This window comes from Eubalaena glacialis, chromosome 2, assembly GCF_028564815.1.
Source record: "Eubalaena glacialis isolate mEubGla1 chromosome 2, mEubGla1.1.hap2.+ XY, whole genome shotgun sequence".
In the NCBI taxonomy this organism is placed as follows: Eukaryota; Metazoa; Chordata; class Mammalia; order Artiodactyla; family Balaenidae; genus Eubalaena; species Eubalaena glacialis.
In genome coordinates this window covers 31304458-31319097 of record NC_083717.1, presented here as the reverse complement: position 1 = coordinate 31319097, position 14640 = coordinate 31304458, and the positions used below count along the sequence as shown (strand labels likewise).

Below are 14640 nucleotides of genomic sequence, written 5' to 3'. Positions count from 1 at the left end.
ACAAATAAAATATTAAAATTAATGTCACCTGTTAAACTTTTTGATGTGGTTAACAAAATTTAAATCATGTATATGGCTCATATGATATTTCTATTAGACAGAACTGTGCTGGCTCTAATCACCAATTTTCAGGAAATATAGAGGGCAAGAAACATTGTAACTATGACAGGGAAAATCCAGACCAAGAAATTGCATAGGACAAACAATTCTGTTCCTCACCAATAAAACTGCACCGTGGGTGGGGAGGCCAGGGCCAGAGCCAGATGGGGGAATCCTACAGTCTAAGAGACATAGGAGACACACCAAACAATCACAATGGGAGGACTTTATTTGGATCCTGTTTTTTCTTAAATATATTGAAAAAAGAAGTTGATACTTAAGATAATTAGAAACTGCACATTGACTAAATGGTGGATTTTTTAATTTACAATTTGTTTTTAAAGTGTGATAATAGTAATATAGTTATTTTTTTAAAAAAGAGTTCTTATCTCTTAGAGATATATACTCAAATATTAGATGAAAAGACATGTCTGGTGTTTGCTTCAGAGTAACGGGGGAGAGAGGATACAATGGGTAGAAGTATAGATGGAACAAGACTGGCCGTAAACTGACGACTGGACCTGTGAGGCTAGCGTGGGGATTCATTACACGCCTCGTATACTTCTGTATGGGCTCGAACTTTTTCCACTTAAAAAAAAGGAAGGCAGTTGAGGGAACTACAAGTTAATTGTTGAATCTAGAAAAGACCCAAACCAAGAATCCTACGACCAAGATGCCAGGCCATTATGCAAAGTTTCCGTGGGCTGGCTCCTCAGCAGCTGCCTCCCCTTCCAGGAAAGATAAGTCCAGCGGGTCCTGGAGATGCACTAGGACCTTCTGGGAGTTTCTTGGCTGAATGTAACCTGGTCTATTACCAGTAAGTGAGCACCACAGTGAAAACGGTGCCTCTGGTCCAGGAGAGACGTCAGATTTTAATCAAATAAGCAGCAGACAAATAAGTACAGTGAAATACAGTTAAAGCACAGGGAGCTTAAAGCAGAGTTCTGAACTGTTTTCTGGGCTCAGGACAAGGTTCTCGAGGTTAAGTATTGGGACATGGCTCTCTGAGGAAGACAGGTCCTCAGAGCTCTGCCTGCTCTGGCTGAGGAACAAGGCAGGCAAGAAGCCTGGTTGCGGCCGCAGCAAAATGCGGGAAGGACCTGTGGGACCAGACTTGGCAGTTCAGGGAATTACAATCATCTTCACCAGCCTCAACACTGACTTGACCAGAGGCACAAAGGAAAAGCATCTCAAAGTGAAAGGACCAGTTCAGATGCATACCAAGACTCTGAGAATAGCTACAAGGAAAATTCCTGGTGGTGAAGGTTCTAAGACTTGGGATGGTTTTCAGAAGAGGCTCCACAGCGACTCACTGACTAGCACAGTCCTGAGACGGTTAAGCAGATTACCTCCATCAGCACTGAGCCAGGAGTCAGGGCTGAAGTCACCACTGCAAATTGCTGAAATCAACTTTTAATAAGTTGATAAGCACTTGTCAAAAAAAAAAACTGGCACAGATGCTGGGTGAATGAGGGACAGAAGTGGGGAAGCTTTCCAGGTAGGGAAAACAGCATGTGGAAGAGCCTTAGGGTAGGAAAGCACTTTCCACGTTCATTCAAACAATATTTGAGTTTATTATAAGCTAGACACTTTGTTAAGCTCTGTGATGACAGGACACACCAAGATGACCTTTGTTCTCATGGAGCTTACGGTCTAATGGCAGAACTGGATGATCAAAGAATGTCACAACTGAATATATTATCACAGGCTTAAATAAATACTACAAAGAATGAGTGCCATGAGAGGAACTCAAAGACAAACCTGGCAGGAAGTTCAGCACCCGCTAGGAACTAAAATGAGGACAGCACAGGTTGAGAACAGAGACCAAGGGGGGGAAAAGATGCAAGGTGAGGCTAGAGGAGTAGGTAGGGGCCAAATAATCCTGTAGCAGCTTACTGATCATATTATGGATTTTGGTCTTTTACTTCTGAAGTCAATTAAGAAACCTAGGAGTTTTAGGATAAGCATGCATACTGGGGCACAGGGAAAGAGGGGGTACTAATCAAACTTGGATTTTGAGAAGATTATTTTAAAAAGACAGACTGTACGGGACAAGAAGGGGTATGATACTACTTAAGAGGCTACTACAGGAGTACAAAGAGAAGAACAGAATGTGTGTATGTGTGTATATATCTGTGTGTTGGAGGGAGGGGGGATGTAAATGGTAGAAAGTACCCATGAACGAGTGGAAAGATATGAGGTGCTCAGGAGTTAAGAACTGAACAGAATCTGCTAATCGGTCAGGTCATTCACCCTATCAGATAGGTAGCCCAACTGAACCAGGTACACTGGAGTAGGAGTAGTCTTTAGTCTCTATTCCCTAATTCGTCAGACAAAAGAGTGCATCTCTTACTTAATACTACTGTAATAAAATTTTCGAAAGTATCTCGGGAGCTCAAGGACTTTCTCTGACACCACAACACACCTTGCTGGTCTGGGACTCAACTAACCTTTGTCCAGTATCAAATAAATACATACATACATAAATACGTAAAATAAATAAATGTTTTAAGAGTGCACATACACAGAAATACCATAATTCCTATACACCTCTTCCCTGATATTAAGGTGGGCTTCACTTAAAATGTTTTTATTAAAAGATACAGGCAACATAACAGCTCACCCTGTTCTGGGCACTGTGCTGAGTGTACAACCACCCTGAGACGGGTCCCTGAGTGTATTGTGATCATCTGAGTTGTAGAGATGACAACACAGTATTAACTGGTAGACTCAAGATGCAGATTCCAGAGCCTAAACTCACGTAGTAAAGTAACAAAGACTTAGAGTTATTCAATGATAACCTTTTCAGTTCTTATATTGCTTGACCTCTCTCTGTGCAGCGTCTGGCCTACCGAAAGACAGGTCCCTCTCTGGAAACTCTCTATTCCCTTGCTGGCCTTTCTCTTGTGTCACTACACTCAGACCACATTCAAATGAAGAGCTTCTATTCATCAAAAGACCATTAAGAGAACTACCACATTGGAAAATATACCTACAATACATATAATCAACTAACTTTTATCCAAAAAAAAAATACAAAGCAAATCAATAAGATAATCCCAAAGAAAAATAGACAATAGACTCAAACAGGGCATAAACATGAAAAGTTGCTCAACTTCATCTAGTCAAAAAATGCAAATTAAAATCTCCAATGAGATTCACTAAAGACCAACCAGAAAGGGCTAAAAGTGTCTGCTAATACCAAGTATTGGTGAAAATGCAGAGCAACAGAAACTCTCATTCACTGATGACGACAAGTGTAACTTGGTATAATCTCTTTGCAGAAGACATCGTCTACTAAAAATGAAGACACACTAAACAATCCAGCAGCAATTCCATCCCCAAATACATCTTAGAGAAAAACATGCACATGTTCACCAAGAGAGATGAACAAGTGTTCATCTTAATAGTGGAAGCATTATTCTTAATAGCCCAAAGTAGTAAACAACCCAAATGCCCATCAATGGTAGAATAAATACACTGTAGTACATTCACACAATAAAATACTAAACAGCAATGAAGATGAATGAATTCATAATGCAACAACAGATGAATTTTAAAAACATAAAGTCAGAATAGTGGCTGTCTTGGGGAAAGAATGGTGCTGGCAGGAAGATCCTAACACATGGGTCTTACAGTCGGGACAGTGGCTCACTGGCAGGATAAGGTTATCAGGTAGAGGGCAATGAAGGAAGCTGAAGAGCTGCCAATATTCTACTCCTTGACCTGGGTGGTGCTTACATGGGTGTTCACTTTGTGATAATTCATTAATGTACATGTGCTATCTACGCTTTTACATAGGAATTATGTTTCACAATAAAAAGGTATAAAAAATGAAGTCAGCTCCCAACATGTAAGTCAAGGTAATTTACATAAAATCTGGATTTACAACCAGTTCTGGAAAAAAAACGGGAAGATCCAGCATGCTGTCTTCGCCACCCACCGGCAACAATCAGCTGGGGCGGGGCAATCTCGGCCTCCTTCAGAGGAGCTCGTGCTCTCTGACCCCACAGCACCCTCTCTTCATGCTCTCGTGAGTCACGACTCGCCTAACACCATTCCATACTCGTCTCCTTGACACTCCTTACAGCACATGAACGTAAAAGCATGCGCATGTGTGAATTATAAAGCCTAGAAGCAAGTGTGCCATTAGCCAGAGCAGTAAATTTAACCTCAGATTCCTCACCTATGAAACAGAGGTCACAAGAGCACCTACCACAATTGTTAAGATCAGATGAGACAATGCGCATAAAACAGCTAGCTTAGTATTGTCACAGAATCAGCACTCAGTATTAGGAGGCTATTATTTATTATTAACACACATTTCTCATATTTACAACTAGAATGTAAATCTGCTTGCCGTGGCCACTGTCTTCTGACTTTACAGGAAATACAGCATCAAAATATGGGTTGGTATACGTTTGTTTAATTAAATACTCCAACATGTATCACTGTTTAAAAAAGAAAAATAGGAACTTGCTGGTGGTGCAGTGGTTAAGAATCCGCCTGCCAATGCAGGGAACACGGGTTCGAGCCCTGGTCCTGGAAGATCCCACATGCCGCGGAGCAACTAAGCCCGTGCACCACAACTACTGAGCCTGCACTCTAGAGCCCACGAGCCACAACTACTGAAGCCCGTGCACCTAGAGCCCGTGCTCTGCAACAAGAGAAGCCACCGCAATGAGAAGCCCGCACCACAACGAAGAGTAGCCCCCGCTCGCTGCAACTAGATAGAGAAAGGCCGCGCAGCAACAAAGACCCAACACAGCCAAAAATAAATAAATAAATTTATTTTAAAAAAAAAAAAAGAAAAAAGAAAAACAGTAAATAAATCTTCCAAAGTTCCTTTACATGACACCACTGGGAAAGATTTCCTACAATTACACTTTGAAAAGTACACTTGTGTTTACTTGTTTTTGCCGAACCACGAATTTCTCCCCATCAGGGCTTTCACTGGTCTGATCAGTGTCAGGTAAATGGATACCTATGAAAATACACTTTAAGATAATGGATTTTAAGACCTCAGTCATAAAAAGCCCTCAAAATTAAAACTGACTTTTCAAGGTAAACATCATATGAACACCAAAAGCAGCTCCCTATTTTTCACATAGTTGTTAGTGTCCCAACACCTAGCCAATACACTTACCTAATTCTTGCCCCTCAGACAAGTATATATTTTCCCCCCAAAACCCACAAAAGTCTAATTCAAAATACTTTTTCCAGAAGCCAATCTGACAGTAAGCCCTCCTAAAACGGAAGACTACGAATTTCACCCACGAATATAATGATAGCTAATGAACTAGCCACCCACAATGTCCATCGTCTCACAGACACAACACTGAGCAAGAGAAGCCATATACAAGAGTCCACACCAGAAGATTCTGTTTGTGTAAAGTTCACAGGCAAAACCACAGTGTTTACGGAATGCGTTAAGTGGTAAAATTATACAGAAAAACTAGAAAATAAGTAATAAAGAAGACAAGATACTTATAATCTTTGGGGAAATCAGGTTATGATCCAGAAATGGCCTGTTAGGAATTCTAGTGCTCATCATCATTTTATTTACAGTATTTTATTTGTTGCTTTCTGCCCACACCATTAAAATGGTCCACAAGTACAGCATAGTGATATGTTCACTGCTCTATTTCTAGCACCTAGAACAGTGCCTGGTTCGTACTAGGCCAGCAGTGAGTATCTGTTAAATACAGAATACAGTTTCAAAAATCCAAATTGTTACATATTTAACAACTGGCTAGACCCTAAATATAATAGTAACAGCCAGCTTACTGTCCATTTTCCATGTCAGTATATTCAAGGAGTTATAAGTATATAAGTAAATTCTAATTACTTTATAATTCTTAACCTTTTTCTCCTATTTAGACTTTCACCAAATGCGTGAATGTATCCAGATTCAACTGAAACATTTTTTTTTTTAATTAACAAGGGAAAATGCGGAAACTCATGTGTTACAGTAAGCCCAGGCTCTAGATGGGATTCTACCACCTTCCCCAACCAAAAAAGCACAGCAGAGTGCTATGCTCTTATAAGATGACCTGGAGTGTGCTCATATTTATTTTAAGAGTAAAAACTCAAATTCTTTGGATCTTAAAAATGAATTACACATTTCACAGCTGATTATCACAATACAGAGCAGCTAAAAACTATAAGCCTTTAGAGGACAGGGATCCAAAACAAAATGTGCTCAATAAATACTTGCTGAACTAACAAAAAGAATCTCATTACTGATAACCTCCTGAATTTTAGCACTATGTATTGAATTAAGAGAACAATCATAAATTAAGTTTAATTCAGTTATCAAAAACTGTGTACAAACCCAAAAGATTACTAGCAACAATTTGAAAGAGTGAAAATTCCTACAATAACCAAGAAAAAAATGAACTTTCACTCTTTGGGAATGTACACTATTTTTAAAAAACAAAAACAAAAAATATTTCAGCAAATCAAAAATAATTTTTTTCATCAAGCCAGGCATATACTAATCTTATGTTCCTAATTAGCATCCCTGCAAAGTAATATTCGTTCCAGTTTTCACCTCTCTTCTGGGCATGATAAACTAGAATGATTGAGGTCACTCACCAATCAACTCACTTCCCAGCATTCTATCAGCATGAAAGAGTTAAGATTGTTCTAATATTTACTGAAATGCACCTACAACACAAATTAAAACTTACCTTTTGATCTATCCCAAAGTTAAGGGCTTTCTGAGATTCAGTATTAACACTACATATGTAACAGTTAGGGCTTGTTATTAAATCTCAAATGGTATTTTGTGGTATGAATTTTGGCAACATTGGTTTTCTCATATTAAAACTACTCTGTGGGATAGTCGATCACTCAAGAGTCCATTATTTTCACATTTAGGATATAACATGAAATTCCCTACCCATGAACTCATCGCACACACTTCTCATTATTAAGAATGTATCTGTTTAGGAAGGCATGGAAATCAAGCACCTGGCTAACCCATAAAGAAGCAACCTGAAGCCACTCTTCTCTGCAATAAATAAATTAGGAAGCACTCTAGGTCAGCAGTAGCAAAAGGCCTATTTTTATTGCTGGCTTATATTAGAAATACTATACTAAAACAGACCAATTTTAGATTAAATTCAAAACTTGGTAAACTGTTCTAACGTGTCTCTTTCTACAAGATTAAAAGTTAAGCTAAGAAGGTTTTCCAAGATTGTCTTTCAAAATTCAGAGATGCAAAGCAAGTTCTAGTCAAATATTTCAGAAATATCATACTAGACATAAACTATCTTTTAATCTTATTTAACATTTGATCAAAATCTCTACGAATAAAAAATAACTCTGCTTGTCCCATGGCTGGTCTCCAGCCCTACCACGCTCCGTCAGTGCTCGACCCTGAGTGCGTGATTGGCACGGAGCCTGCAGTGAGCTGTGGCTGGGCGGCCAGGGACCAGTGGCACCACACGTGGATTTACAGACGGACTCATGGTCTTTCATTACACTGAATTTTTATCAGGTCAGAACTACGTCAATAAACAGGATTACACTTCCAATTTTTTCACCAAAATTATTATTTTTAATGACACTTTCCTTAGCAGCTTGGTGATCTGTCTTGTTTATACTCAGTTTTATTCTTAGAACTGTACTGAGTTTACATTTGGTCTCTAAATAGAAAAAAGATTAAAGAGCAAGTAAAAGTCAGAGCCAGTACATTGTTACCAAGCTTGGGAGAAAAAAAAAAAAAAAAAAAAGCAGTGAAACTACTGTAATCTTTCTCCTTCAAACCAAACAGGAAACAGTACTATATATACTACATTACAGCTCTCAAAGCCACAGATTGGTTTTAACCTCATTATTTGTTGGTGTGGATGGCTGACCTCCACTATCACTCACTAGTGGGGAAGCACTGTAGATTTGAAAAGTACCTGTCTAATGGAGCTGTCCTAAAATGAACTTAAGAGTTATAAATGCAGTCAGGATTATCAACCAAGCACATAAATGACAGTTTTAACCACAAGCATCTACCATGTCAAACACACTAACGTAAAAAATTAAGTCTTTGCCTTAAATACTATAAAAAATATTTCTAGTGAAAAACAAGTATTGTACAAATTTGGCAGGTAAAGAAAAATATTACTACAGTGAAGCCCAATAAACGTTGGCACACACAATTAGTGAATTCTCATAAAGCACAGTGAGTTTTTAATTTACCTTTAAAGCAGTATGAAGCAAATACCAATCACTAAGTACCAAAATTAAAACTACGTCATAACAGCCACTGAGGACACAATTCCTATCTATAAGGACTAATTTTGTAATTAGTTTTGTTCATTTTGCTTTATTCTACAGTTTCTAACTTTCAAATGTTCAGCTGTTAAGGAAAGTTCATTGTGCCTTATTTAATAACTATAAATCAATTCCTAAGAAGTGGTGTAAATAATTTCCATACTAAACTACATTATAATTTTAAAAATAATCAACCAGGCGAAAAACATTCTGTTCCTGAGACAAAATGGAAACTTTTAAGCAGCAAAATCTAATAAGCATACAGTACAATGTTACATTTTATTGCTTCCTCTTAAGTGAAACAGCTTAAAAATCCAGAAGCCACTGCACTTGCTTCAGCCACTTTCTGTGATTCAACAAATGGAAATGTTCCCAATTATTAATATCATTTTCTTACATAATTAAACAATTCCTTGGTGAGACAAAGAACCGCCCTCAAATTCCTGTTTTCAACTTTTGAATCATTTCATATCAGGTACACTAGTAATTCTGTTTGCAAATTCAGATGTATATCTGAACTTTTCCTTTATTACTTAAGTTAATATCATGCACTGAGAAGCCCTTTCCAATTGAAGTATATATTTTTTAAAAGCATCCTACACTTTCTTCTAGTATTTTATGATTTATCTTCTTTGCACTTTTTCAAACATTTCATTTGGATTTTTTTTTCGGGGGGGGTGGCCTTAGAATAAATTTTTTTTTTTTTTTTTTAAAGAGGATAACCAACAGTCCCAGCACTATTTATTGAATAATCCATCCTTTTCTCCAGTAATCTTCCATGTTATTTTTATCATACAGTCTCAATTTTCCCTCTTGCTGGCTAGGTGAATTTAGGCAAGTTACTTTATCTCTCTGTGTTTCAATCTCCTCATCCATAAACTGGGGAATAACAGTAGTGCTCATTTCATATCGATACTGAGAACTGCATCAGTTAATTCATGTTAAGCACTTAGAACAATAGCTGACACACATTAAGTGCTGACGATCATAATCACTAAAAGCTCATAAACACACAGATGTTTCTGGACTCTGTGATTCCAATGTCTATTCCTGAGCTAAAAGACTGCTTCAAATTACTTTGAATTTATAACACATTAGGTTTTCTAATAAGGTATTCTTTTTCCAAAAATTTCATGGCTATCATCCATTTATTTTATCAGATAAACTGTCTCATCAATATGTCAAGTTTTCTACAATACCGCACTGGAATTCTATTTGGAATTGTGTTAACATTTATACACCAACTCTAGGAAATCTGGTATATTCTACAAGAGTCACTCTCCCCCATTCAGAGAGTATATTTTCTCATCTCATTTATTGAGGTTTTATGTCCTTTAAAATTAGGTAAGTTACCAACAATTGTTATATTTATTCCTAGGTACAACCGTTTTGGAGAAAGATTTAGTGGCGTATATCAGAATTTTAAATGCACATACCCTTTGATCCAGAAATTCCACTTTTAAGAATTTGACATACAGTAATACTATATAAGTGCAGATATAAAAATATAAGGCTACTTATTACAATAAAATCCTGGAAACAAATTAAATGTCTATCAGTAAGGCAATAATGATCTGCAGCATATTCATGGGATGGAAGACTATTCAACCATTACAAAGAATATAGAATCAAAGGTACTGGTTTCGAGAAGAGTTCTACAAACTATTATGCTAAAAGCAAGAAAAGCAAGCTGCAAAATTAATGTCTTCACTTTTTTTTAACTGGGAAGTGGAGGAAACAAAAATATATGTAAAGTATTGAGTACACAGCCTGGTTCTTCTTAAGCATTTTAATCACCTTACAAAATTAAACGTGACTTGGTTGCTTGAATACTATTTCATTTCACCTATCTTTTTTTTTTTTTTTTTTTTTTCATTTCACCTATCTTTTACGGCCTGCCTTGCTCTACATAAGATTTAATGGTGGCCTCATAACACAGCATTTCAGAAAAATAAGCTTTCAACTGACATTCTACTCATAAATATTTAAGAATGCAAACGTCCCTAAAATGTAATGTTTAACTAGTGATATTTTTCAAGATGCCATAAAATCTCAACACCGTAATTCAGGAGAAAATGTATGACTCCTTCTAAATCATCATTTCACTATGGCAATCTATTGAAAACTTACTTCTCTCCATACATGAAATAACCTTCTTAGAGTGTGTGGTCTTGGATATTAAGTGCCAGGGATCACACTGCAGGAACACAGTGACACTCTCTGTTAATACGGAAACAAAGCTTTTCCTCCCAAGAAAAGTAAATAATGTAAGCTTATTTTAAAATCATGCAAAATTCTGCCTTTTATTCTAAATCTTTAGATTGTTCTTAATCAGTGTAAAGTCAAAAAGGTACACATGAAAGTTTTCTTAAAGAGAGAACACTAAATTCCTTAGAAGAATTTATTCACTACTAAATGTAACCGCTAACTTCTGCCAGCCAAAAAGCAAGGTCTTGAGATCAGAAACTCCAGGGCCTTATTATACCTGGTCCGAGATACTATGAATAAACATTTCAAACAGAAAAACAAACAAAAAAAAATCAAACCAGTACCTGCGTAAGCCCTTTGATACCGTTTTAAGTAATGATTTTTAAGGGAGAAGATTTTTACTCTTCACATTTCTGTATTCCCGCAATCGTTTAAAAGAGCAAGTACTATTTTATGGTGAAAAAGGTTAAAATGTACAAAAGGAGAGAAGAATATTAACTGATTTTTAAGAACTTCAGCTTTTTAATGTCATATTCAAAGTGGTCTGAAAGCACTGAGAAAACGGCATAATACTTCAAAGCACATGGAAAAATTGATAGGAAAAAGTGTTACTTTTTTGAGGAACCCACACGTCTTTGTCAATTTTTATTGTCTAGAGTTCATCTAGTTGTCCATTTTTAAGGATATTTTGTGATACTTTTGAAAGTTTAATTCAAACTAAACTATTAAAAACTGTTAAGAGATTAGTTTTTTCAATGTTACCGTAAGTAAATAAAACAGAGTTAAAACAACAAAAATCCAACCTACTCCACACAGGCTGAGTGTTTGCCGTCCCAATGTCTTGTCGCGGGCGCGCGCATACCAGCGACAGTGACATCAGATCGAAACCACACGGTTTCGCCAGGGACCAACCACTCCCGCAAAGACAGCAGCCGCCACCCACCGGGGTGGCTCCGGCCCGACCTCCGCTCCCCGCGCCCGGCTTCCCGGCGGGACCTGTTGCGCGTTCCTGCCCGCCCTGCTCCCTCCCCGCGCGGGCATGAGCCGGGGACTGCCAGCGACGCCGCCGCGATGCACCTGCCTGGGCCCCGGCCGTCCCCACCCCCGGCCGCCCGCCCGCTCCTCGGGCCCCGGCCCAGCCGCCAGCCCGCGGGAGGAGGGAGACGGGCCCCCGGCGGGACGGGCCCCCGAAGCGCTCACCTTGGCGGCCGCGGCCCTGGCGGACATCTTGTCTCTCCGGTGCCGCACGACGCTCCTCGGACCCGAGACTCCTCGCCGCCAGACACCGGCTCCTCACGCAGCTGCCCAGATAAACATCTCCCGGGAGCGAGCGGGGCCGGGGCGCCGGAAAGGCCCGGCCCACGGGGAGGGGACTCAACTCGGACAAAAGTCCGCGCCGCGCCAGCCCCGCCCGGGGCTCCCCGCGGGGCGCGCCCGGCCGCAGCCCCGCCACCGGCACGGGCCCACCCGCTCAACGCTCGGCAGCACCGAGCCCTCCGCGGCCCGCCCGCCGGCTCCCTGAGAGCCGCTTCCGCACGTAACTTCCCAGGAACGAGCCGCAACGACGGGACGTGGCGTCGGCGGGCTGAGCCGGCGCCGGCAACTGCGGATGGCCACGCAAACCTGCCAACCCGACGCGGCCCACTGAGCATGCCCGGCCGGGGGGCGGGGCCGTGGCAGGGGCAGGGCCGCGCGCGGGGGACGGGGCCGCGGCGGGGGCGGGGCCACGAGGGCGAGGGGCGAGCGGCTGCTCAGCTTCCTGTCCGGACGCGACCCCTGTCGCGGAAGGAAAAGCCCAGTTTCCGAAGTAGCTTGGAGACGGAGTTTCCTGTTTGTTCGCCTCAGGGGTCAGGCGGAAAGCGCCCCCGAGGAGCGAGCCTCCGTGTACCCAGCCTTTGCGACTTGAACACAGACACACCTGGCCGCGGCCCCCGCCGCCCGCCTGCCTAGGCCTCGCTGTGAAGTGCGTCCTGGCTGTCGCTGTGGACGGATCGACGGCCCCGCGGACACTGGTCACGGGGTCACGGGCACCAGGGGGCTCACGCACACGAGGCCTCGATATAGACCCAACACCCCCTTCTCCAGCCGGTACAGACAGTGATCCCAAAAGCATATTTTTGGCATAAAATATGTTGAAATTCTTAGTGGCGACAGAAGGAGAGGCGCCCAGCAGAAAAGGCTGCGAGGACGTTCGGTCCACGGTCCGGCTGATCAGCCCGCAATGCAGACGCCCTCACTAGACACCAAGGAGTATTTAAGAAACCTTTCCCGCCCTCATTATTCTACACTCTGTAAAATGTAAAGCTCTTCACAAATGTCAGGAATTCTTAGTAACATTAAATGGTAAGCTCCTTAAAAGTACCTAGTATAGTGCCATAAAAGGTACACGAGAAACAGAAAAAAGCAGAAACATCAGGTTTTAAACGATGGTTTTCTCTTTAGAATTCAAACTGTATGAAAAGATCTAACTTATCGTAACCAAGAAATATCTGTATATCATACATAAATATCAATTAAAATTTCAAAAATATCATACATTTTGCAACCTGAAGCTATGGAACTAGAAAAACGCATTCTGCAAATCAAACCCTTATTCTTTTTTTTCCCCATGCACAGAAATGGTAACAGTCACTTTAGTTTTAAAGTCATGTTGGATGTGACTTTTGTTTTTGGACAAAGTATTATCTATTCTTTTAAGAACTGTAATTAAAGCTTCCTTATGAACAAATGCTATTTTTTTAAATTGTGGTGATATTTTTTATTTGAAAAGGTGGCTGTGGAAGACCTTCCACATTATCTTTATTAGTCTTCCCATTTAATAAGATGTGCAATCAGCATGACCTCCCGAGAACTAGACATCGTACCTTTAACAGACCTAAACCTAGAAATGTTATCTACAAATGCACTGAGACCTTTCCTCTTTCCTCATTTGTCACTTTTCATTAAGCCTACCGTATATAAATGCTAGATTACATAATGATCTGTCAAAGATCTAATACATCTGATGGCAATTTTAGTTTATTTTCCTTTTGCCATGGTTTTAAAAATAATGAAATCAAGCAAGAAATTTAACCTTGAGAATACTATGCTTTAAAAATTACATTGATAAAAATATTTCAAGGAATAATAGTATACTTTAAAATTTTTTTCAATGGTAGTTATAATATCTAAATTAAGCTGTACGAATGGGAGAAAATATCTGCAAATGAAGCAACTGACAAAGGATTAATCTCCAAAATTTACAAGCAGCTCATGCAGCTCAATATCAAAAAACCGAACAACCCAATCCAAAAATGGGCAGAAGACCTAAATAGACATTTCCCCAAAGAAGATATACAGATTGCCAACAAACACATGAAAGGATGCTCAACATCACTAATCATTAGAGAAATGCAAATCCAAACTACAATGAGGTATCACCTCACACCAGTCAGAATGGCCATCATCAAAAAATCTGCAAACAATAAATGCTGGAGAGGGTGTGGAGAAAAAGGAACCCTCTTGCACTGTTGGTGGGAATGTAAATTAATACAGCCACTATGGAGAACAGTATGGAAGTTCCTTAAAAAACTAAAAATAGAACTACCATACAACCCAGCAATCCCACTACTGGGCATATACCCTGAGAAAACCATAATTCAAAAAGAGTCATGTACCACAATGTTCATTGCAGCTTTATTTACAATAGCCAGGACATGGAACAAACCTAAGTGTCCATCAACAGATGAATGGATAAAGAAGATGTGGCTCATATATACAATGGAATATTACTCAGCCATAAAAAGAAACGAAATTGAGTTATTTGCAGTGAGGTGGATGGACTTAGAGTCTGTCATACAGAGTGAAGTAAGTCAGAAAGAGAAAAACAAATACCGGATGCTAACACATATATATAGAATCAAAAAAAAAAAAAAAAGGTTCTGAAGAACCTAGGGGTAGGACAGGAATAAAGACGCAAATGTAGAGAATGGACCTGGGGACACGGGAAGGGGGAAGGGTAAGCTGGGACGAAGTGAGAGAGTAGCATGGACATATATACAGTACCAAATGTGAAACAGA

The 14640-nt window shown here is 40.0% G+C and overlaps 1 protein-coding gene across 5 annotated transcripts in view; it reads right to left on the bottom strand.

Annotated features, from left to right (window-relative positions):
- The window catches only part of TJP1 (tight junction protein 1), a 113880-nt gene extending 101921 nt beyond the window's left edge, over nucleotides 1-11959 (bottom strand). For 3 of the 5 annotated variants that reach the window (XM_061179748.1, XM_061179749.1, XM_061179750.1), the window contains exon 1: nucleotides 11782-11959. In XM_061179748.1, the coding sequence (XP_061035731.1) occupies nucleotides 11782-11808 (27 nt within the window). In that variant the 5' untranslated portion in view covers nucleotides 11809-11959. The remainder of the gene's footprint in view (nucleotides 1-11781) is intronic. The other 2 variants (XM_061179751.1, XM_061179752.1) reach the window with 1 other exon arrangement.
- Nucleotides 11960-14640: the final 2681 nt, after the last annotated feature.